Consider the following 25,073-nt stretch of genomic DNA (forward strand, 5'->3'; position numbering starts at 1 on the left):
ATAAAATATCAGTAACGCTGACTCTAGCCCTCACTTGTAGTGAAGCAAAATTAACTTAGTCGGTGGAATGAACTGACAAAGAAAAAATAGAAAATATAAATTCTTGCACCTGTCTTTGGCACCAAAGGAAAATTTTTATATGCTTTAGTTTTTCTCCTTCTATGCGATAGGCCTCTAATAATAACAAAGAAAAATTTGCGAGACCTCCAGGCTGTTTCATAGATATGCCTTGAGGGCGGTTCAAACTTCTATGGGGAGGCCGTTATCTCCATGGGTCCCGCACTTATCTCCACTGATAACACACGTGGTTATTCCTCACTGTGTTCCTCGAGCTGCCATTTAGAAATAGTTTTTCTTACTGGCCGGCTCGTGCAGCCTCACGCCTCTATCAAAGAAACATTCGCGCCCCCGACTTTTGACTTTCTCTGTTTAACTAAGCTACAGGTGAGTAAAACTCTCTTTTTCCATGTGTCTTAGAGACGGCCGTAAAGTTCATGCAACTCCGCAATTAGTCTCTCAATTAAGGCACAAGCTTTTGTTTGTCACAACCAAGCAAACCTTGCCCGGCATCGAACGTTGTCAAAGCGAAATGATTGTTATGCTGGTTCTTTTCGTGTCTTTTAGACTTGGGTGAGGCTAGAAACATCACTCCAAAAATCTGATAAAGTAAATTTCTCCAATCATGAATTCTCGTAAATTAACGTCGCTTATTGCACAATGCACTTAAATATATGCTAATTAATGCGGCTTACTCTATCTCACAAGGAGATGTACCAGGTGTTATGCGCATGTGATGTTGTCTCTTTCCTGTTTACGCCGCCGTTCCTTTCATCATGTACCAGTAAATAACTTTCTAATGTCTTCAAAGCGCGGTAACCCCAAAGAAACGAGAACCGACTAGTGTCCGCGTACTTGCGCTCATGCGTGCAGCACGAAAGGAACTGAACAAAGAAGTCTGAATTAGAGATGTCATCCTCAAAAAAAAAAAAAAGCATCTTCATCAGCCACGAATCAGCACGAGTGCTGTATATACACTGATGTTCGTCGGTTTAAGGGGAGACGCGTCAAATAAAATGCGCGAACTTGGTAAAAAAAATTATTTCTCATTTTATTTTTTGTTGTCGCAACACACGGCTCCTCATCTGCCTCGCCATAAAAAAACTGTAGTGAAAAATACAGTAGAAATTTATATTAGAGCGTTTTTCTTTTATCGGTGGTTGTAGAAATTTGAGACTGCATCTTGCTGCTGATGGTCCCGGCGCATCGCGAATCCCGCTGGAATCCAAAGATGATACACCACTTTCTTAGTTTCATCATGAACAGGAGAGATCATTGCTTCTGCTGATTGTTATTCCACATTTCTCTGACCAAAAGGAAATGCCAGCGAGATAATAAACTTCCGGGCTAGTTTCCTCAGCTATGACTTGTTCTGCAATTTTTATCATAAATTTATTCGGCATATCGTAATAAATGACTGCAGATTGATTCGGTTCGTGCCGCATGAATCGCAAGACGTTGACGGGTGCAGGAAAGGTCCTGTTTTTTTTTCAATGTAGAAGTGCAATAGCTTTTGAAATATTTTTGTAAGGAACGTTTTCAAGTTGCATTATTCAGGATGCATGCTACATTTTAGCTTTTGCTGTCATGAGTTGCGTTTATGAAAATACAACTAACAGCTTCATTGCACAGAACAGGGTTTGTGAACATGCCGAAAAAAAAAAAACTTGCGCACTTTACCTTTTACTATTTAACATTCCGGGAATGATTTTACAATATTATTAGTTATCAGTATTAAGTATCTATACCAGCTAGCTTAAAGTAATTTACGAAATGCGCTCACAAAGTAATGTATGTCTTCTAAGTTAGGTTACATTGAAAGCATGATAAATTAAAATAGTTGAAATGCTGTGTCCCCCCTGCGGTTGTGTTAAATAAATGGTGTGTCTCTTGCTATCCCAAACAGCAATGAAAAGTAGCATAAAGACAGCGTTAGCGCAGCATATAAGGTTATAGAGGGAGGCACATAAGCCGAAATTTACTGCCAGGCGGTCAACACGACGTTCGCTTCCAATCGCACGCCGCGTTCGCCTCGAGACAGCCTGAAATAAAGTAGTGCGGGAAACTAAGCAAAATAAATAAATATAATACTGCACAGCCCGCGCCGCCTAATGCACAACGCGCTTAAACCAATGTAATATAAAATATTGATAATAAACGAAAATGTGAATTAGCAGAAAAAAAAAAGGGGGGGGGGGTGCTACAATCAACCATCCACAGCCAAGAGAGGGGCCCCAGCTCAGAGCCATTTATTCGAAAATTGAGAATGTCTTATACTAAGATATTTTACTTGACTTGCTTGACTCCTAGTCATTACGGCTTGAATTACATCCAATTCGAAGTGCTTCATGGTAATGACATGACGCCTTGAATTTCTTGATTCACAAATCTTCATTTGAAGGTCCGGGCTCCATGCTTCCAGCTCATCTTGCCAGTTCTGCCGACGTACTGGAGTCTGTAAACACTTGTGAAAGAACTGAAGAAATATATTAGTCTCTAATCGAGAAGAAAGTGGTTTATAGTAAATAAATGTCTCAATTTTTAAATAAGTTTTTTTTTTGTGAATTACACGTCCTAGTGAATTTCTCTGTACTTCCTATATTGACAATGGCTCCTTTCTGTTTACTACGCAAGCTTATACGCCATACATTTGCAAAAGAGTTATGCTTGCTACTTGTGTTTGCTAACTGTGTTTTGTATGTGTCGTCATGTCTACTGTTAGCTGTAATGTGTAGACAAATCCAATTATATCCTTTATATATTTTCTCGTATTTTTTACTGCCTTATTATTGCTGGAGGATGACTTTATAGGGTAAGATAAAATAGGAAGCTAAGAGAAAAATTACAATCGGAGCACTAACCAAGCAACGTGCCTGCCTCGGAGACAGACTGACGGACGAGCGGGCGGGCGGGCGGGCGGGCGGGCAGTCAGGCAGGCTGGCAGGCGGGCAACTTTATTTCGCAAAAGAATTCTAGACACATAGGCTCCCTGGGTCTTCGCATGACTCCACTTCATGTGATGCTGTTCCATGACATATGCGATCCAGCTGACGGCGATTTTCTGCCTGGCCATGTCCGTTGACCGCAGTGAGGTCTCTCGGTTATTCCAGGCTCGGATAGGCACCGGCCCGGTGGAGGGAGGATACGCTGGGCAGGACAGAAGAATGTGGGTAAGGGCCCTCTTATCCTGTCTTCTCCTCCAGCGCCAACCGCCAGTATTCAAGAAAGGCAGCTGGCATTTCGAACCGTGTAGATAAAGCACCGCACTCTAAGAGTGCTCTTGGTAATATTCTGGGGGCTTCAAAGGTCAAATATCGAGCCGATTGAGGGTATCGTGTGCAGCCTGCCTTAGTGTTTGCCTCGGCTAGTTACTCTCCGCGTGTACGGTTGCATGGAGCAATCCGGTGACGGCTGGACTGTTGCCGGCACTCATATTGCGGTCACCTTACGTTTAGAACGCTTGAGCAGGCCAAACATTAGGGATGCGTGCGAGCTTTAGGGATGGTCAAACACAAAGGTAGAATGGTCGGCCAGGTTATGATCGCCTTCTATGTTCTCTAAGAAGCCGAATCCTATATTAGGTATGTGTTTGGTTTGAATAACGCGCTACACACTAACAAAACAACTGCAACGGAGGACACAGGACAAGCGCGCCTCCGTGTCTTCCATTTCAGTTGTCGTTTTGTTAGTGTGTAGCGCATTATTCAACCCAAATGTACCACCAACTAGCCTACATTGCTGCCTTGATTAGGTATATGACTGCGGCGTCAAGCAGTGACTGGAATGACTTTTAGCTTAAACCTTAATTATTATTAGGTGGTCGAGTTTTCTTGATTGTAGACCGGCCACATTCATCGTGATTTCAGCTGAATGTTTCTTTTATTATTATTGCATGCTATTTCAGTGAACTTCAACTGCGAAAATTTGAAAATAATGCTTCCTGAGTTCGGTTGCCTTTGCGCTGCTTGTTCGCAATGTGTATTTCGTTCCTAAATTTCTTCTCAGCAATTGGCGTACTTCACAGCGTTCAGCTCTATAATTTCAATAACACTAAATCATGTGCGATATGGACACTCTCTCTTACACCTACACGTGGAACCCGCAAGCTTATCACTGCCGCTTTCTCTCGCCGCCCTCTTATGCTTTCTATTAATCGTCTTACTGCAGCAAACGAAGACTAAATTTCCACACCAGAGCAACAGAGCAGTCTCGCAGGCCAATCTGCAGCCCGTAGGATTCAACTAATGGCTGTGTACGCAAAAATCTAGAATAAAGTAGTTGAAGCCACGAACAAACAAAGAAGTTCGCCGTGCCTCCGATAGGCGTAAGTTTTCATCTAATCATAGAAGCTTCGCGTGACAGGTGCAAAACTGTCTGCCTAGCACAAATAAGGTATTTAAGTGTTTCTTCCCCTTAGTACCCAGTGATGTCGGCATCTGAGAAACATGGCATGTGAAAAACATGGCCGATCACCCTAGAATTAGGTGAAAGAACAAAGAGATCGCGCCTGGATCGCACTACTGCCTTATCAAGAAGACAAGCGCCGCGATTTGCAGTGCGAGTTCCAGCTCAAAAAGATAAATGCCTGGTCTTTTCCGGAGGTTATTGCATTTATTATGCAGAAAACGGAAAATTCACCGCCCAGGAGGCAATGCAGGTGACTCCAGAGAGGCGGTTTGCGCCTTCCTTTCTAGCTTGTCCTCAAGCGACAACGAGCGTTTTGCACCAGGAGTTGTCGCCGCTTTGGCCCAGACGGCTGGGGTGCGCGTGTCCTCTATCTTGTTCTCTCATCTTCTGATTCCTTCGAATCACTGGCATCCGCACGCGGCAGTGGTAGTGGCTCGCTGAGCGCCAGCCGACACGCCAGTGCGATTCCTTTTTCTTCCGTCGTACAACAACTAACACCTACACCTAACAGCGTGAGGTCCCCACGAGGATAAGGATGGGGACGCCCTCACAGGGGTTACTCCCGGTGATTCTGGCTATGTCCGCGTGTACATACTTGTGCGTTGTAGAGATGAATTTTTCTTAATAAACATCTGTGCATATAACCCAACCTTTCCTTCTTCCCTTGCAGGGCTACATGCCGGCAAAAATACTACTCGGATTTCTTTGCCTACGAATCGTTATCTGTGACAGATTTTCAGTTTGTGACAACAAAGGCAACACAAATGAGGAACCCCTACGTTTAAAAAACTGCACGTTGAGCCATCTGAATAGCGTTGTTGATGTGAGCTGCGTCGTCATCACGGAAATTCAGTCGTCATTCGGTCGTCAGGCTGCTGTAATCAGGGGAGTCGCTAAATACCGACCGAAGTTCTTGGACGAGAAAGTTCTTCAGGATGGAAATGAATGTCTCTCGATCCGCGAGCTTAGCTTTGAATGTTGTTACCAGTACCCACTGAAGAAAGAATCAGACGAAGTGAGATTTAATTTGAAACTTTTCCTCCACGTTATCCAGTTTGGTGAGCCATTGAGGGCCTTCCTCATTCAACTGATCGACCGAAATGAAGGGCGGTATATCATCGATATATTTGCATCATCATCAGTGAGTAAAGCAAAAGAAGGGAGAATAACCGAAGATAATTATGATACGTACAGCTTCTGTAGAATTTACGCCCACAAATTGGAAGACATTTCGTCACGTGTATGGCACGATGCAACTGAGGTATTTCCAAGAGGCACAGAGTACCTGTCATACGCATTACGCGACAAGGTTGTGCTGGGAAGCGATAAACGACCTATATTTTACGCCTGTTCTTTTATGCCAGTTCCCAGAGGTGCCGGGAAATCGACAAGAGTGCTAGGAGTCAAGACTCAAGCTGTACGCTTTAGCTCATATACAGCCGACGTGCATTTGCCGGTGTACAATTTCAGCAACCTTTACTTTCTGGACTCCGAACTAAACACCACTTCACAAGACATTTTTTCAATCCGTACTTTCGAGCGCCTAAATATGGAGAATGCAGCCCTGAAACCCGAAGATTATATTCCATCTAGCCCTTTTTTCATCGGCAACCCTTCTCTTAAATCACTTACATGGGACGGAAAGACCTTGTATTGTCTCCTGGATCACGAGTTATGCACCCTACCTGCACTCGAAGACCTCAGCCTAGAAATGTGTTCACTCAGGGTGATGTACGGCTCACCATTTTTCTGCCTCAGCCATCTCAAGACACTCGAACTGTACAACAACGAACTGACCACCCTTTCCGCTGAAAACTTTGAGGGACTGACCAGTCTGAAGAAACTCAATCTAGCAAAAAACATGATCGTCATTAGCAGTGCTTCTTCTGTATTTTCTCCACTCCTTAGCCTAGACATACTGCACTTGAGAGAGAACAAAGTTGATGTCCTTTTTCCGGAAATTTTCGTTAATCTGAACGTGAAAACCCTGTCGCTGTCATCTAATGCGATTTCGAACTGGTCACAGCCAATCTTCTCTCGCATGGCAAAGCTGGTAAATCTGCTGCTGGATAGCAACAAGATTAGAGTTTTGGACGACACTATGTACAAGGACGTTGCGGATCTGCCTTCAATAAATATCTGCAATAACCCTTGGGACTGCACCAGCTGCCGCATCAGAAACGTGGAGCGTCTTTTGTTCCGACCGGAAAAACAGGTTTGCTGCGACAATTGCGTCGTATGCAGCGGTGATAAAGGGCCTATGGCAAACACTGCCGTCAAGAGTGTTCTTCCAAGCACAGAAGCATGCCGTCTCCCCGACTATTACGTGATCGTCGGGGTGCCTGTCGTTCTGGCTGTCCTTATGGGGTCGGTGACCGGGTACGCCGTGTACGTGAACAGATGGTACATCCGCTACTTTGCCCTATTTCTGCGCGTCAAGGTTCAAGGATATCGACGTCTGAAATCCGGGGAACCTTTTCTCTGGGACGCCTTCGTCTCCTACCACAATTCGGACGCGGACTGGGTACGTGACTGCGTGGTACCGACGCTGGAGTCCTCCACCCTTCGATTCCGCGTGTGCATAGGTGAGCGCGACTTCATTCCCGGCATGCCCATCGTGGAAAACGTTTACCGTGCCATAGCACAGAGTCGAAAATCGCTGTTTGTGCTGAGTCGAGACTTCTGTGCCAGTCGGTGGTGCACGTTCGAACTGACACTTGCGCAGCACCGTCTGTTCGAGTCGGACCGCGAGAATCAAATGGTGTTCATCCTGCGAGAGGAAATAGCAGATTCCGAAATGTGTTCTCTGCTGAAGTATTTGACCAAAACCAGGACTTACGTACAAGTGCCTCCCGTGGAGTCCGACGCCAGTGTGAAAGACTTCTTCTGGTTGCAGCTGCGAGCTGCCTTGGAATTCTGACTCAATGGATCAGCCACCTCAGCTGAGATGAAGGAACTTTCCTTTAAACGCTCTGTCTTTTTCAGAAGTACTAAAATATTTTCCAGGAGCTCTATATTATTTACACTGACAGAATGGCATCGTTTTAGTGCCTCCTTTCCTTTCAGTGGTGTTTCTAAGACTGCCTTCTTCGTAAAGTGAAAATCACGCAAAAAGAAAAATCACACATAATTGGATTAAACTGGGCTCAAGATATTCGCCTGCCAAGGCCATCATCCCTGAGATTCTTTTGAGGCATAATTTCAAATAAACAGTGACCTTGTCTTTAAAAGCCTTCTAATGCGTTTGTGACGGCCAGAGTGTCATTACCACCTGCAAGCATTTTTCTGCCACAGTTTATTTGAGGTTGTGAATAAAAGTGTCATTAAGCGCTTATTTCGCCCTGTGCCCTGTTTCTACCACAACTTTGTCCACGCCAACGCTTGCAGCACACATCTCTCTGTCACTACCGCCACATAGCTCGAAACGCGAATATTAGTTTGATAGTAGTGTTAGTTGATGAAGAAGACGATGTGCAATGCACAGCGAGAGAGTGCGTTGCAGTTTAACACGATGCGGGATCGGCTGCGGCGGTAGCCTAGTGCTCTCGTGCAGTGGCCAGCGAAGCTGACCTGCTTGGACCCCCGCGGCTCAGAATGCCAACCGCGCCAATATTTATTTATTTGCACATTCATATTTATTTATTCATAGTTTGACCAAGGTCACCTTCAAGCTGACGCCCTTTCCATTTGCTCATAAAATGCTTTTTTTTTTCTCTCGGATAAAGATTCAGCTCATTGTTACGCTACGACAGGTATTTGTATTTTTTCATTCCCCCTCTTTCTGTTCGGCTCACTGAAATTAAGTAAAGAAATGCATCATGAACTTGCCTCTTTTCATGTCTTGCTTTCATATGAAGCTCTCCGCTTAGCGCGAGAATGGCTAAAAATGCTCAGAAGTGGCCTCTCTAAGGATAACGAACAGAAGGCGAAGGATCTTTACTCAATTATATTACAATGAACGCTTCAGGCAACGGATTCGAAACGGGCAGGAACCCCACGTTACAATCGTTTTGATACTGTGATTTATTACATATTGTAGCTCATTACAGAAATTAACCACGATACGGTTGTAGTTTCATTCAACTGGACAAACATTACGCACACTGTTCTATGCACTCCTTTATTTACGGTCTTTCTTCCAAGCAGTTAACGACCGCCAGAATTACGATAAAGGGAATTGCAGTCACGCGATCAGTGTGAAAGTCGCGAGTGCAAATTATCTGTGGCCATCTTTTGCAGTTCAGCCATTGCAGCTTAAAAATGGGAAAGCAGTTCAAAAATATTGACCCAAGAAAATTCAGCGAGTATGCTTCAGTCCAAGAAAACCTTTATTACAGATGTGAATAAAGCACACGGGTATCACCAACACAACTCAACGGGGGAATACAGCTGTTAACACGAAATTGTCAACTCTGTGGCTTGAGAACAGTTACACAAAAGTAACATGACACCGATTTGATATAATGACCCTCGCTCTTTTCTTACCAACTTACAATGAAAGAGGTCAAGGATGTGCCCAGTTATATAATGAGAACTGATAGGTATGTACATAGTGCGTATGAAACATGTACATTCAGATCATAAGAAGTACGCATGCATATCTATAAATGTGTTTGGAGTTGACGACAATTTATCGAAGACGGTGAACCAAAGGGACACGCCGCGAAACTATGATGACAGGTTGACGCTGTAGCACAGACCACAAACAAAAACAGTTTCAACACATTGGATACGTCACGAGCAAAATATGCACGCACTGACTGATGGCAAAATAACAATACGAAACACAGGAAATGTCGTACAACACACGTAAAGTTGCACTAGAACACAACTTGCACGTCGTGAATCCGCCCATGTGCTGAACTAAACAAAAGTCCATAACTGGTTTAGGATAAGTTGGAGAACCACGCTCCCCCAGCACACCATGATTAGCCTTGCCGTCCATCGGTGGCGAAACTCCTCTCTACCAACACAGAGCTGGTACTGAGGGCAGTGCAAACACTTACTCGGAAGTTCCACATTAACAGGAAGATTTCGCGGAACCTCTGGCCGCGCCACTGGGCCAAGCAACGCCTACTCCAGTGTACGTGCAGTCTTGATCAAAAGTGTTGAGGCCAAAAGGCTTTCCGCTTCAGCCGGATAACAGAGCTATTACGGCACTATTAAAGGCCTAATGACTTTGGAATGCTAGTATTTTCCTCCTTGCGGTATAGAATCTTCCTGCTTGACTTGTGTTTTGAATGATCCGATACACGGAGCATTCTGGGACCGTTGGTTTCTCTGCAGCTGAACGCTGTGGCCTTTAGACTTTTGACCAAGACTGTACATGGTTCTGCCATATATGAGGTGCTCAAAGACCGACCTCCTTCATGCACAGTGGCGGTGCAGTTATAAATACGATGATACGAAATTGCTCGTATTTTTATAGGAAACCGGTGAATTTTTTTTAAAGAAATGAGTGCACAGAAGCCAACAGTGCGAAACAAAATCCCATTGGCAGTGTCACTAAAAATTTCTGCCTTCTTATGTTTTGTGATTTCAGTCCTGATCAGTACATTCTGATCAGTACATATAGCGAAGGCACGTTAAAATAGGCGAGCCTGCAAGCTCCGCATAAACACAGTCACTCAGAACAATTCAGTGACCGTAATTTTTCTTTTGTCTGCATACGGAGGGAGACACTATGGTCAGAGAGAAAGGAGAGTTTTTACACGCGTAAAAATACGGCTTCTAAACGCTATAACGGCGCCGATAACGCCATTGGTGTTGCACAACGCTACTCGTTACGATGCTTCCGCTCAGTTTGCCAAGTTGCCAGTTATTTGTGTTCGTTGCCTGTTTTTCTTTTCGGAAAATTCGTTTTCATTTCTTTAGGGGGGGGGGGGGGGGATGATTCTAAATTAGCGGGCCACCGCGAGACAGCACAAGAGATAATATATTGTTACCGTTTTATTAGCCTTGTACCGCCCTCCTCCCCTGGAAAGAAAACTTTGGTTGCTCCGAATCCAGAGTGAGCAAATCACAATTCCTTCCCTTACACTGCCGTAGGTGGCGTGCATCGACGCATCCTGGTGCCAAACTTGAGAGCCAACGCGCAGGTGTAGTCATAAGGGTTAATTCTGTTATCCATTGTTTTATAAAATGCCTGTTATAAGTTTGCGCTGCGTAGAATTTTAAGGCATGCTAACTCTCCCATTTCTCGGAAAATTTCGGTACATAACGGCGCTTTTTCCTGCAGTGACTGATAGCTGACTTCTTGAAAGTGTATAGTCCCCCCAGCGAACTATTGCGCTTGGCGTCCGCAATTAAACCAACACTGACTGCTACAGAAATTCCCTCATGTGCTCTTAGCACGAGTGTACGCTGAAGGTGCCCTATATGAATGCGCGTTTCGGCGGGTAACTAAGGGAATTCTTTCACTGCGCAGTAATCTTTTCTGATTATGTTCCTTGCTAATTCATCATCTGTTGATAATGCTTGCCTGGAAAAATCATCGGTTACACCTATATTACTATCTAAATCTCAGGCCTGCATAGTCGCGGATGCCATCATTGATTTAGCTGGTTATAAAATAATTGTTGGTGTCCTGTAGTGGTTATTAGAACATTCCGAGCTCCACAAAGCTCTGTCTATCCTCTGTCTATCCTCCAAGAAGGATCAGACCGCCAAACACGGCGCGATATACAAACTGGTCTCCAGTAAAAACTAACAAAGTGTTTCGAACGTCTAAATTCGTTTTCTACGACGGTGCAGTTACAAAGGCACTTAAGCTGGCCATCAGGCCTATACCTGCAGTGCTGACCAAGAGCCGTACAAGCGCTTTTTCAAAATTCGAAAAAGGCATTTACTACCATACACGAAAAAAAATAAAAAGTCTCGGTCGTTCAGTGATTTCACAGCATCGACTTCCTTGTGCTGCATTTTTAACACTGCGTTAGCGTACCCTTCACTTTCTGGCGCTTCTGAATCGTAGTATGCATTTAGCGTTTCGCTGCGCTCTCAGTGTACATTCGGAAGGCAGGCTGAAGGTAATGGCTTAACCTGTAAATTACTCGCGACACACAACAGAGGTGGAGCGTAACCTGCGAATATTTCATAGCCAGCAATAAATTGAAAGGCATAGCGTAACCGGTGATAAGTATACCGTAACATATATGATAAAACTCTAAAGGTAACGCTACAGAGTTTTTGAAAGGGTGCGCCTTTTTTAAGGGTTAGCAGGATTAAAATATAGATAAGTTTGTACGAAGCGATCTAGCGCCAGCTGTGTGATGACTCTGAGACGAATGGTGACTGTGTCTAACATTTCTCGAGAATGTCGCTAAGGCAGCACCGGCAGAGTAATACAAAGACAAGTACCACCGGCAGCGGCCTAAACCTCATGATACCACAATACATGGAAGCAGGGAAGTTTGGAGCCACATGACTACTGCTGCAGAGCAGCCTGTACCTGGAGCCAGAAGAGGTTGTTTAGTGCCTCGTTCGAGCCATCGGGCGGTAGCTGGACGTAGGTGCGGGACTTGATGAGGCACGCCAGCGCGGAGCTCATCTCAGACTCCTCCACGTCATTCTTCTTTATGAACACCATGCCGTCGAGGCGGTCTTTCTCAAACAGCCGATGCTGCGCCATGCTAAGCTCAAACATGCACCAGTGACTGCGGCAGAACTCCCGGCTCAGCACGAACAGCGACACGCGGCTCTGCGCTATGGCACGGCAGATGTTCTCGGTGATCGGGAGGCCCGGGATGAAGTCCCGCTCGGCAACGCAGAGCCGGAACGCCATGGGAGCCGACTCGAGCTTCGGAAGGAGCACGTCTCTCACCCACTCGGTGTCCGATGTGTGGTACGAGATGAAGCCGTCCCACAGAAAGCGTCCGGCGTCCGTTTGTCTTCGATATGCTTTGATGGCCACTTTGAGGTACAGCAGGGCGTACATGCAGTACCAGCGGTTCCTGTAGACTGCGTAGCCGAGCACCGAAGCGACCATGATAGAGAGGAGCGCGGGAACGCCGTACACTATGTAGGGGTTGGGCGGGACGCAGTCGTCTTCATTCGAGGGCACTTCGTGAACGAGACTTCCCTCGTGTTCCTCAGGTTGTTTGCAGACAAAGCAGTTGATACATAGCGGAGGGTGCTTCTGCAGCACAGATCGAAGGTTCTTGAGCTGGCATCTTGAACAATTCCAGGGATTCCAGCTGAGGTTCACGTAACTCACGTGGTTGATGTCATGCAACATGTCGTCGCTTATTGCGGATAGCTCATTGTACTCTAAGAGCAAGGTTCTCAGTTTAGCCATGCGGGCGAATAGAGGGGGCTTCCACTTGGAAATTTTATTATACGCAAGATTTAGCTCCTCGATAGGCGCGTACTCCACTGCACCAAGTCCCAGTTCTTTTATCTCGTTCTGAGTGATAATGAGCCGCGTCAGGGAAATCAAAGTGGAGAATACTTGCGGGCCTTCGAAGTGCACGATCCGGTTTTTATTGAGGTTGAGAAAAACGAGTTTTTTGAGTCCCTTCACGTTTTCTTCACCAAAAGTCCTTATCTTGTTGCCAGCCATAGAGAGATTCTGGAGGTTTTCCAGGCATTGAAATGGAGAGCCAGAAAGCCGTGTTATATGACAGTTTTCTAACTCGAGTGTCTTGAGTAGCGGAAATCCGCAGAAGGCGCGATTGGGCAAAGAGTTGAGATTGGTTCCACTCATAATTAGTCGCTGAACGCTGCTGTTCTGTTGACAATTTCCGGGACAGTACTGGAACTCAATGCCACGTGGAACATTGGTATCGGACATGTCGAGCGTATCTAACCGCTTTAAGGAAAAGATAGCCTCTGGAATTTTGGGTAATTTTGTGCCGATAAACGAGGCATACCTGAAACCTGGGTTCTCACGGAACGCAAGTGGATGGATTTTCGTTATGGGTGTGTGCAAAAACTCGAGGCGCTCGAGTTGCTTGAGTTCCGGTATGTCTCCGTGTGTGATGTTATTAAAGTTACATTTATAGAAGGAAAGCTGCTTTAGAGGGGTAATGGTGAGAATCAAAAACAGATTTACAGGCATTTTCTTGACTTTGTCTCTGAGCGTGACGTTCACAGATTCGATCGTGAGGGTGTGAATATTCCAGAACGTTATGAAAGATTTTAACAGCTCGGATTCAGGTGGGAAGGTGTACCGATAACGGTCGACGAAGCCATAGACGTCAAAGTTACAGCTTCTGTCGGCTCTGGTTCTACGGCAGACGGCGACGGCGGCTTGCGGAGGCTCGCCAAACGTAGTTCTTAATGTCATCTGGTGAAAGTACGCGAGCACGGTGTATATTCTGAACTCGCCAGGCTTGATGTCCACAACTCCAAGGAATCGGTCGTATGGCTGACCCACTTCTGGCTGGAAGTTGTCCCATTTTCGAATCTTGACGGATCGCAGCGACATGCAGACGGTGCCATTCTGAGGAGTGTCGTTGTCTACAGGTTCCTCGGATACGAGCAGGTGTTCCCTCGTCAGCGTCTCATAGCTGGCGAGAATGAAATCCTTCGAAAGTTTTAGCCCCACAAAGGCGGTACAAATGGCGTGGACGTATCCATTTTCAACGGTCACGTTGCAACGCTTTAACGGCTCCAGCAGCGTTGCATAAGGAGCGATCCGGGGGCAGTTCAGGGGCGGGCTTAGGCCACAGGCTGTTGTCACAGCCCACAAAAGTAAAGCGCCAGCTTTCATGCACATCTCCATCTGAAACAAAGGAACAAACCACTACCTGAGCCCATTTACTTACTAGGTCCCTTTTAACTGCTAATACAATGACCCCTCGCAGAATGCTGTCTGCATTACTACCTCTTTTTGCCGTTTATAGCTCGCAACGCCACTGGTGGTTGAGCAAAGCCCGCCTATGATTTTTAAGAACAGGCTTTTAGAAGCATAAAGATGAATTATGCGGCATAGTAATAAAAGTCTTGGCAGACAGCTGCAGACAGGTGAATCAAGTTAATTGGTGAGGTGGTTAAAAAATTTTGCTTATTAACTTTCTAACTGTATATGGAAGTTGGGCGCCGGCTTTCAATTATTTACAGTATACTCCAAACCCTAAAAAGGATCCAAGTAGGACAGGCAGAAATACATAAAAGAAAACACAGAAAGTAGTATCGCCGAAAACAAGAATGATTAATAGCACATAGCGCGAAACAAGAAACAACTCTTGAGCTTTCAATAAACAATAACGTCAAAGAAATCATTGCTCTTTACTACTTCAGGAGAGGGGAGCTCATTCCATTCAGTTATTGGGCGTGGAAAAAACAAGTTTTTAAAAACGCTGATTCTAGCTCTGTACTGTGTTCGTGATTCCGCTTGATGATGTCTAGTCAGCCGCGTTGTGAGGGGTTTAATAATTGTATCATGGCTTATTGAGAGTATGCTATTTTTGAGTAAAATGATTTTTTCGTGTTTATAGTGCCTACATGGTATGTTGTGCCATCGGAGTGGGTGGAGAGAAAGTAGATCGATATTTGTTGAAGATTAATCGAACAGATTTTTGCTAGATGATTTCCAACGCCTCATTGTTATTTTTAGTGTAAGGGTTCCAGATGGTGTTTGGGTATTCAAGTTTAGTTCTGGTGATGGATGTGCAGGCTAATAGGCCAGCAGGGGCAGCTCTTCATTTATGCCTAAGAAAGTGAAGTTCGCGAAAAGATGACGTCCATATGTTTGATACATGCTTATTACAGCTGAGATTATTGGTTATAATAACACCTAGGCATTTGTATTCGTTAACTTCCTCAAGCGACTGGCTCGGATGGTTATATGGAAATGATAGGCTATATCTTTCTTTGATCGCTCTCATGAAAGCTGTTTTCTCACTGTTAAAAATATGACCTAAGTTTCATCCGCCATTGATTGCACCTGGCATGAATATTCTGAAGATCAGAATTCAGAATGTATTGATCTTCGCAGGAGCTGATTTAGTTAAACAAAACAAAATCATCGAAAAATAGCATAATTTGTACTGGTTCATTAATTGCATCAACAATGTCATTTATTGTATTGTATTGTATTGTATTGTATTGCATTGCATTGGGTTTTATGGCGCATAAGCTACTCGGGCTGTCATGCGCCAAACACATGGCATAATTTATTTTAAAAATTGGGTGTCGTCAGCGAAAGTCTTTGTCCGCACAAGGACTCCGACGAGCCCAACAAATCGTATGGACGTCAGTCTTCTTCTCAGGCCTGAGAAAATGGATGAGGTGCATCACAAGATGCCTTAAAGCACAAGGTAAGAATTTTTAGAATTAGTGGTTCTGTGATATTCTATTTTGTTTAAGGTAGCCGCTTCTTTCAGGAAACTAGAAACAGATGTAGTACCTATGAGTGGATTATCTCCTAAGCGTAAATTGGGGTGGAAGGGAGTGCGTTCATTGTAAAATACAGTAAAATATTTTTTCCTTAACCGTTCGAGTTCTGTGCACGGGAATAGGATGTGATTTACTGTGAGCACATCTCCATATTTCTCACATAAAGGCCTGTCTTTTTTTGTCAGTAGAAAGCTATGTGTTAGGAGCGTGTGTCCGATGCGTAGGCGGCATAAAATTACTTATATAAAACGTTCCTGATTGCTGCATGATCTCCATTTTTCCCGAATAGGTTTTACTAATTGTAGTTTGTTATTTTCTTCAGTATTTTATGTAGACGTGTCAGCTCTCGCGTTGCTGCCAATTCCGAGATGGCTTGGTATCCAACATAGCTTAATTTCATGTCCTTGTGTGTCAGCGGTAATTATATTATGTATCATAACTTCTATTAAAAGTTCTCTTCCATTTCTGGCATTCAGTGCTGTGATTACACTCAGCGAGTCTGTGTAGATAATTCTGTTTTGAATGTTCTTTTTGACTATTTTTGATACAGCCACCGAAATGGCATAACATTCGACTGAGAAAATTGACGCGCACTCAGGCAACGTAACTACCTTTTCCCATTTATCTTGTACTACAGCACTTCCGACGTAAAGTGCTGTTTTAAAACCGTCTGTATAAAATGCTGTGTATTTTCTGTACTTTTCGTCTGGCGTCAAAAATTCTTGTAATATATGTTCGCGTGGAGTGTGCTTTATACGAAATTGTGTCAGTGTGTAGTCCCCTACAGCGGGAAAGGTGTACCAAGGAGGCAATGATTAAGGTCCGTGGGCAACATCAGGTAGTGTGTCCAGAATACCTAATTCCTGGAAAATTTCTTCAGAACGGAGGATGAGGGGCTTCGTTGCATTGGGTTTGTTAGTAAAAAGCTGCTTATGCGGGCACTTCGTAACTATGGAATAGCAGAGATGTTTTGGTAGTGAAGGAGTTTTTAGGACGTATGCACATGTTAGCATGGCTCTTCTATCTGCGAGTGCCGGTTCGTTACATTCTACATATAGACTGTTTATGTCCTGTATGCTCCACTTACAAGCACAGACCTGAGGTATGTACTGGATCTAATTGCTTCAGGTCGGACGGTCGAGCTGAATTGTACACTATGCGCCCATAATCTAGGCAAGAGCGAACTATGCTGCGGTAAATGTGTAAAATGCAGGTCCTATCAGACCCCCAGCGTTTACGTGAAAGCGCCTTTAAGATATTTAATGATCGAGAAGTTTTCTTCTTCAGGTTCTTTATGTGGGGCAGGAAGGTCAGTTTTTTGTCAAAAGTTATGCCCAGAAATTTGTGGTCACTCTTTACCGGTAATTTGGTTTCGTTCAGGTGTAGTCTAGGATCTGTCTGTAGGCCACGTTGAGTGAGAAAAGAATGGCCACTGTTTTCTGCGAGGAGAACCGGAAACCATTTTGGTCTGCCCATGTTGAAAGTTTATTTATTGTTAACGGCACTTGTCTATCGCATGTTAATATGTTTGAGGACGTGCAAGCTATCTGAAGATCGTCGACATAGACTGAATACATCATGGACCTTGGAATTATTTTACTAATTTAATTCATTTTAAGGACAAAGAGGGTCGTGCTTAAAACACTCCCTTGAGGAACTCCATTTTCATGAATGAAAATTCTCGAGAGGGCTGGACCGAGGCGTACATGGAATGAACGGTTTGACAGGAAGTCTTTTAGGCAGCTCAACATCCTGCCACGAATGCCAAGTTCAGCCAAGTCGTGAAGAATCCCGTACCTGCAGGTTGTGTGATATGCTTTCTCTAAATAAAAAAAAACAGCAAGACATTGTTGTTTGTGCACAAAAGCTTCACGGACAGTATTTTCAAGACGAACTAGGTGGTCTGTTGTGGAGAATGCCTTTTTGAAACCGCACTGATGGACATCGAGAATCTCACCGGCTTCTTGCACGAAGGTTAATCAAATATTCACGATACTTTCAAAGGATTTTGCAAGGCAGCTGGTAAGGGCTGTGGACCAATAACTACTTGGATAAGTTGGTGGTTTTTTTGCGTTTTAAAAATGGAACGATGATGACCTTCTTCCAGGCTTCAAGTAGTTTTCCTGATACCCAAACCTTATTAAAAAACTTAAAAGTGCCTCTGCGGCAGGCTCAAAGAGGTGGGACAGCATTTGATAGTGTATTCCGTCAGGGCCGGGCGCAGTCTGTTTACCAGCGGACAAGACTGTGTTGATTTCTTGAACTCTAAAAAAATATTATATGGTTCATTTGTATACCCACTTGTAGGGAGTATTTGTTTCTTCGCTGTGTTTTTGTACTTCAGAAAAGATTCTGTGTAATGTGATGAGCTGGAAACTGCCTAAAAAATATTCACCCAAAATGTCTGCCTTTCCTTCGATGTTTGTCTGTATACCAGGAGCTGTTAGAAAGGGAAGTGTGATTGGGGAGTATTTTTAACAGATGTGGCTCTGGTAACTGCTTTAAGACGTCTTCTAAGTCAAGGAGTGTTACTGTCAGGTGTAGCTGTATATATACCGAACATACTGTAATTGTATTAAAATGTACTACAGATACTGCAACGGCTTCAAAAGTAGACTGAACCTTCACTTCGCGAGTGAGCTATTTATGGATGTCACGTAACTTTGCCACGAAGTCTTTTTGGCACTACGGTGGATATATCGGGCATCTGCTCTGGCCTTTTTAAAGTTTGAGATTTTTCTGCGTGGGGTACCTCCGAAAGTTGCCCTATGCTCTGTTCTGTTTCTTTTTTGCTACTCTACATCATTTTGTATACGACGTTTTGTGGTTTCCTTTCACCACTCCATAAGATTGAGGTATAGCCAGGCGCGCAGCGGAAATAATGCAGTTTGTGACAATTTCATTAAGTTGATCTATACTTAAGTTATGTGAATATATTTTTCTAGGCTGAATTTTCTTGAAACAGCACCTAGTCGGCCAAATGGAGCTTCCAACGTCGTGGTTTTGTAGGAATGATTGTCGGAGAAGGTGTTAGGTTGACAAGAACGGGTAGATGATCGCTACCACACGGGTTGTCCAAGACATCCCATTAAAAGCAGTAAAAACAGAAGGCGATGTAAGAGAACAATATATGCATCTTCATATTCCTGAACTTGGAGAGCAGTACCTGTGTTTGCCCTTGTTTGGCCGGCATATATTATTGCACAGAAAAAATCTTCTAAAATACGGCCTCTTGTGTCTGTTCGCTTCGCCAGAAATTGGAGTGGACATCAAAATCGCCGGCTAACAGATATGGCTCTGGTAACTGTTTTAAAATGTCGTCTAAGTCATGGAGTGTTGCTGTCAGGTGTAGTTGGAGATATGCAGAACATACTGTAATTGTTTTAAAATGTACTACAGATACTGCAACGGCTTCAAAAGTAGTCGGAAGCTTGACTTCACGAGTGACCACACAACTTTGAACAGCTATGACAGTACCTCCAGAGATTTTATTTGCTTGCTCTCGGTCGAGGCGAAAGACTTGATATCTACTTAAAATATATTTATGTATGATCCCAAGTTTGTCTCCTGGAGACACAAAACAATCGGGGCATATAAAGCAAGAATATCTTTTACGCCACTTTAGTTTTTTTAATATGCCTCGACAGTTTCAGTGAATTAGGATCGCCATGCCTTTTAGGGAGGTATTTAAAACCCTATGCTCCCTGTTTTGTGCTTTGGGGAAAGTTACTTAATTTCAGGAGGAGTGATTCGTGGTTTCCCTTTTTTCTCTAGGGAGTCTCGCCACCGCAGTATTGGTGGCGAACCAGAAGTTAAATCCATCGCCTCTCTCGTGGCGCAGGATTTCCCCAGGGACGCCGCGGATGTGCGGTTTTTGTAGGTCGGCGCGCTCTCGCTGACATCCACGTCCTCCACGGTGGACGTGGAGGATGCTTCTGGGTCGCGATGGCCCGTGGCCTTCGCATTCGTCTTTTCTGTTGACTCCAGGCTCTGCTCCAGCGGCTTGGACCAGCAGTTGCCTTCTTAGCGGTGTGGGGCGAAAAGTCCAGTTCAGCAGGGTTCTTCTGGGTGCCTGTCGCCGAGGACGCCGCTGCTGAAAGTGGGGCCTGAGGGCCTCCGGCGCGGATCGCATGGTCTTCTGGCGAAATTTTCAGCCCTGTGGACTGTGCCATCACCGGCTCCTCTGGTGGGGGCTGGGATGTTGACACCAGGTACGTCGTAGCGACCTGTGTGCAGACAGAAACCGAAGGCGGTGGCTCTCCCCGCGTCACCGCTTCGGAGTATGGCCCTTTCTGTTGGAAAGTGAGACGTTTTTTTGCCTCAAGGTAGGACAGGTTTTCTGTGGTCTCAAAGTTATAATTTGTTTTTCTGTTTTCCAGACTAGGCACGACCTGGAGTACTCGCCATGCGCGCCATCGCAGTTGATGCATTTCGGTGTGCGTTCGCATCTCTCCTCGGTATGTGTCCCTTCTCCGCATGTGACACAAGTGGGTTTACTATGGCAAGCCAACATGCTGTGTCCAAAGCGCTGGCATTTGAAACATCGTCTGGGATTCAGCATGAATGGGCGGACTATACAATGGAGGTATGCGGCGTGAATGAAATCGGGCGGAGTTGTGCTATTGAAAGTTATTCTATTTCCTCATCAGTACTTTGTAGCAGTTCATATTCAGATATTACGCCCTTTGATTGGTTAAGGGTGCGGTGCGGAGTTACTAATACACTCATTTCACCGAGATTTTCTAACGACAGCAGTTTGTTGCTTTGTTCTTTCGTGTCGATTTCTACGAGGAGATCTCCGGTTCCCTGCTTTTTTGCTTTGTAGTTTTTGCCTACACAGTTCTTTAGAGTTTTGGCTATGACAAAAGCGGTTAAGTTCGCTACAGGTCCGTCAGTATTAGAGTGCATCTTGAAAAACTTTGTAAATATTTCTCGCTTTTGTGGCATCAACTTCTTGACATCGGTGCGACTCCTTTTCGGGGGCCGATCAGGTTTTTTTTTAGATTTTTCCATACGGCATGTATAGACTAAGAGTTCCTAATATTTTGTCGCCTCTCATTCACCCTTATACACAGAGGAAGGTCCCGGGACACCCAGCCTGGTAGACAGACGAGGAGTCCATCGGCCGAGGCTTGACCACGGCCTCGACCGCCACCGTTTATGGTTTCTTCCCTCCACCTCTCAACCTATCGCCATGGTACGGATGACAGCTTCGGTATGGGGGCTAAGGGTCCGTGGTGGCGCCAAGCACCAACACCTCGTTACACAAGGTGCACCTGCAGGGCGATGTCATTTATATACACCAAGAAGGTCTAAGGTCCTGGTAAACTTTCTTGTGGTAAACAGTAGTGACTGGGAGGTAGCTCGAACAATGAAGATCAATGCTAACGAACTGTAAGCGCTTAGTAAGGTACGGAGAAATCCAGTTAATTATGAAAGAAGGAAGCCCGATAGATTCAAGCTTACATGTTAGTTCTGCATGCGAAACAATGGTTTCTACTAAATATAATGTCACTCTATCCTGACCGGTTTAGAATATCAGCAAAACAATGAACTACAGATTTTAACTGATTGACATTTGGAACGCTCTTTCAGAATTCATGTTGAAATGCAGATAGACTGTGTCTGTCATTGAGAAATGTACTTATTTAAGTGACGACAATGTATTCGATAAGTTTACAAGAAGATGATATCAGTGATATTAGACAAAAATTTGCAACAAATGACGCAGCACCCTTTTTAAGTATTGGCACAGTCCGCGCAACTTTCGGACGTCAAGGAAGACTGACAGTTGACAGGCTTGCACGGAAAGTTATGACAAGAAATTTGGTTAACATTTCACTCTAACGACGCAAGAACACATTTGGAACCATGTTAGGACCAGGAGACACTTTAGTTTTCAGATTCAACATCATTGAAAGCACAGCTGCAGAAGATAAAATGATCAGTTCGAGTGGACATGGTAAGCAGTTCGACGTGTGGGGAAGCTGAGTTTATAAAGCTTTCACGTCCCAAAGCGACTCAGGCTATGAGGGACGCCGCAGTGAAGGGCTCCGGAAATTTCGACCACCTGGGGTTCTTTGACGTCCACTGACACCCCATAGTACACGGCCCTCTAGAATTTCGCCTCTATCGAAATTCGACCACCGCGGGTATGGGAAAGTTGGATTCCGAGAAAGAAAACTATTGAAATGTTCAGCCGTGCTTGCTTTATGGGGGAATAGAACGCTTTCGTGCACAATGTGGCCGACCGGTTTGTTTTTCTTCCATTAGTGCTTCCAAAACTTCTGCGGAGCATTCCCAACGAAGCTCGGCAGTGTGTGCTCAAAGTGATGACGCTTTGAAAGGCCGACATCCTGACGCAGCTTGCATAATGTTTCAGCTGAGACGTGTTCGTTTCAATCTTTTTAGTTTCTGTTTTTACTGCAACACTTTACGCGTAATCCAGGGATTTATTTCGCTTATTTTCTTTGCTTTGTTAGGAACATAGTTTTCTATGCAGTTCGTGGATATTTCTTTAATGTATGCCATAGTAGACACACCATTTTCTTGAAAAATCACTCAGGCATAGATCAAGATAATCAAGTGTTCTTTCATCCCTCGCGCTAGAAAAATCTTTAACCCAAACAGAATTCGCTGGTGGAGAGTTTTGGGGATTTTAAGCGCTGCAGGGAAAATCAACATATGGTGATGGGAGAGGCCTTTTCCACCGAGTAGAAAAAAAAATTTCAATAAATCGTCTGGTCAAGTACTACGGCACTAGTGCCCTGAACACGCGTGGGTCGTCTAACCAGTAACCCCCTGTTTAAGTTTGTGTCGCAATATAGCATCTGCATATCTTCAGGTACCGACAGTCCGTCGTTATGAATAGCCATATCAGCTTTTGTAATTTCCACATTATGGGCTCGATATTTTTGAAATTTTGGGGATCCCGCACCAAAAGATTCCCGCTTTCAAAAAACGCTTGTCTTTGGCTCACTCGAAGTAATACTTCCCCCCCCCCCCCCCCCCCCCCCAACCCATTCACCTCATCCGTAAAGGGGACGTCACTCCATTGCGATCCTGTCACGTTCACGTAGCCTTTGTTATCCCGTGTGGGCTACCGCAGGGAGCAGTGGCTACAACAGCAGCGCGGGCCGGGCAGTGAACATCACGTGGCCCATACCACAGGGCGTGACGTGGCTGGGGCACGGCTTTGAAATGCGCGCTCCGGAGAGGCGCATTTTTCGAAAGCACGCATCTTTTGGCGTGACGTGGCCAACATTTCTTGAACCACAGGGCAAGGGTAACCGCGTTTTTGGAATTCTAAAAAATGCTGCGCCTATTACTAACGACCGCGTAGAAATTTGATTGCAACCACTCCCCCCCGCCCAACTCTAGTAGTTATACAGAAACTAGTCAATCAGCTTGCTAGTTAACGTCAATAACCCGCTTTCTAACGTCAACCTCTACTGCTATTTCAATACCACAGAAGAAATCTTTTCACCACCTAAAGCCTGTTTTTTTTAATATTCTTGGCGGCAGGCTTCTATTGAAACACATTGTATATGACGATTATTTTTTCGTGAAAAAACGTGTCTTAATAACAGCTGCTATTTAAACTCAAAACTCAGTACCACGCCTTTGGCGATATTGGGTGTAGGATAAGCACGATCTTTATTATCATGTCTAACTGCCAACAAACAATGGCAATTCTTTGAGTGGCGGCCAGTGCCACAAGAATTTTCGGGTGATAATTTTGATACCTCACTCTGCGGTTCCCTCACACGCATGTCCACCATTCCGGCGCAAAATTTTTGAAAATCAGAAAATTGTAAGACACTAGGGCTAGGGTAGAAATATTAAAGTTAATGGTCCATTCTTGTGATATATAGCAAAATCTTTCTTTTTAAAGTGTTTCTATCTATCGCATACAACAGTTGAGACAGCCATAAAATCCAATGAGGAACGCTTGTGACGAGAGCAAAAACGTTAATAGAAAAAACAATACATGACTGCCGTCGGATGATCTGCGGATATATTGACTGCTGTAGTGAAATCTTACATTATATGAAAAAATTGCGCTCATAAATGGGTTCCCGCTCAAAAATGCTTTTGTTCAGAATTGCAGGGTACGGATCGGATGTAGCAACTTCACAATAGCATACGAGCTTTCAAAGCGCCAAGAAAGCGGCACTTGAAGCTATATTCATAACGTGAAAAATACGCACCTTGCTCTTGCAACGCGGGCGAAGCCACATGCTCATGCGTATGCTGTAGCAGTTTTGCTTTCAAAACGCAGTGCGACGAAGTCACGGTGCACACTACGCACTTAGACGAATGCCATCCGGGAACGGCGTCGTAAGACCGCCAGTGCTATCTTGCGCGACCGACACGAAGGTGTCGGTTCAGGATGTGCAGACGAACATGAGTCTTCATGCGTGCTGCTGGAAACCCAAGCGGGAACTCTGTGGCTGCTTTGGAAGACCGTTGCAAACGGCGCTGATAAAAAATTCGTCCCGCGCCAAATTCTGCTTATCATCGGAAATGCGAGAGCCTTTCCCTGTCCTCTCGGTCTCCCTCCATTTTTATTTTTTTATTTTCTTTATATTTTAGTACATATTATGTTATTTTGCTTTTGTATTTTTAATTTCGTAAGCATTATTTTCGTTTTCTTTTCGTTTTGCTTTTTTTGTTTTTTTTTTTACATTTTATTTATTATTATTTTTATTTTCTATTTCAATATTTTTTTTTATTGAAAGCTGGAGTGGACACTTCATGTACTACACGTTTCCTGCGGACAGGTCTAGCGCACACTGATGAGCACAGAAAGGCTTTCGCCTTAGTAAAAAACTAGCGCTTACCTTGCGAACACATCGATATCTGCGGGGAAATGTTTAGCCGCTTTGCTTTTGTGTGCGAGTTCGCTTTCCAAAGCACCGGGCGTGACGAACTAAACAATGTAATCTTCTTTCCAGAGTAAGCATCAATGCTATATTAAGAAGAGCGCATCGTTTTAACGCGACAGCGTTAAAGGCTCCGTTGTCCTCAAAATCCGATGTCGGCATTGTGGGCGTCGGCATTGTGAGCGAAAAATCACGAGCAATGTTCTCGCCGTCGGTCCCCACAGAGCAACCTAGGATGCAGGTGCACCTAGATCACGTGACCTTGTGATGCTACCATACAATGCCCACCGGATACTGAAAAAAACTGCCCATCATGGCAGGTGGCAGTTAGATCAGTGATTGGTCGCTCGGAAAGAGTAACCTGAGTCGCACAAGGCCCACCGA

At 44.6% G+C, this 25,073-nt stretch overlaps 2 protein-coding genes across 3 annotated transcripts; one reads left to right on the forward strand and one right to left on the reverse strand.

The window, feature by feature from the left end:
• The first annotated feature begins 364 nt into the window (after positions 1-364).
• LOC144136516 (toll-like receptor 2 type-2) lies at positions 365-7,786 on the forward strand. The gene is made up of 3 exons (XM_077668892.1): positions 365-444; positions 3,168-3,227; positions 5,135-7,786. The coding sequence occupies exons 2-3, from the start codon at positions 3,222-3,224 to the stop codon at positions 7,382-7,384; spliced, it is 2,256 nt and encodes a 751-aa protein (XP_077525018.1). The 5' UTR covers positions 365-444; positions 3,168-3,221; the 3' UTR covers positions 7,385-7,786.
• Positions 7,787-8,771: 985 nt separating this feature from the next.
• On the reverse strand, positions 8,772-24,183 carry LOC144136514 (toll-like receptor 1). 2 transcript variants are annotated; one of them, XM_077668890.1, is made up of 2 exons: positions 24,015-24,183; positions 8,772-14,188 (listed from the first exon to the last, which is right to left on the reverse strand). In XM_077668890.1, the coding sequence occupies exons 1-2, from the start codon at positions 24,048-24,050 to the stop codon at positions 11,891-11,893; spliced, it is 2,334 nt and encodes a 777-aa protein (XP_077525016.1). In that variant the 5' UTR covers positions 24,051-24,183; the 3' UTR covers positions 8,772-11,890. The 2 variants fall into 2 exon arrangements, 1 of the variants encoding a protein (XP_077525016.1); XR_013315627.1 differs by lacking the exon at positions 8,772-14,188 and adding an exon at positions 19,426-20,030.
• Positions 24,184-25,073: the final 890 nt, after the last annotated feature.

The sequence above is a fragment of the Amblyomma americanum genome, chromosome 6 (assembly GCF_052857255.1).
Source record: "Amblyomma americanum isolate KBUSLIRL-KWMA chromosome 6, ASM5285725v1, whole genome shotgun sequence".
NCBI classification, from domain to species: domain Eukaryota; kingdom Metazoa; phylum Arthropoda; class Arachnida; order Ixodida; family Ixodidae; genus Amblyomma; species Amblyomma americanum.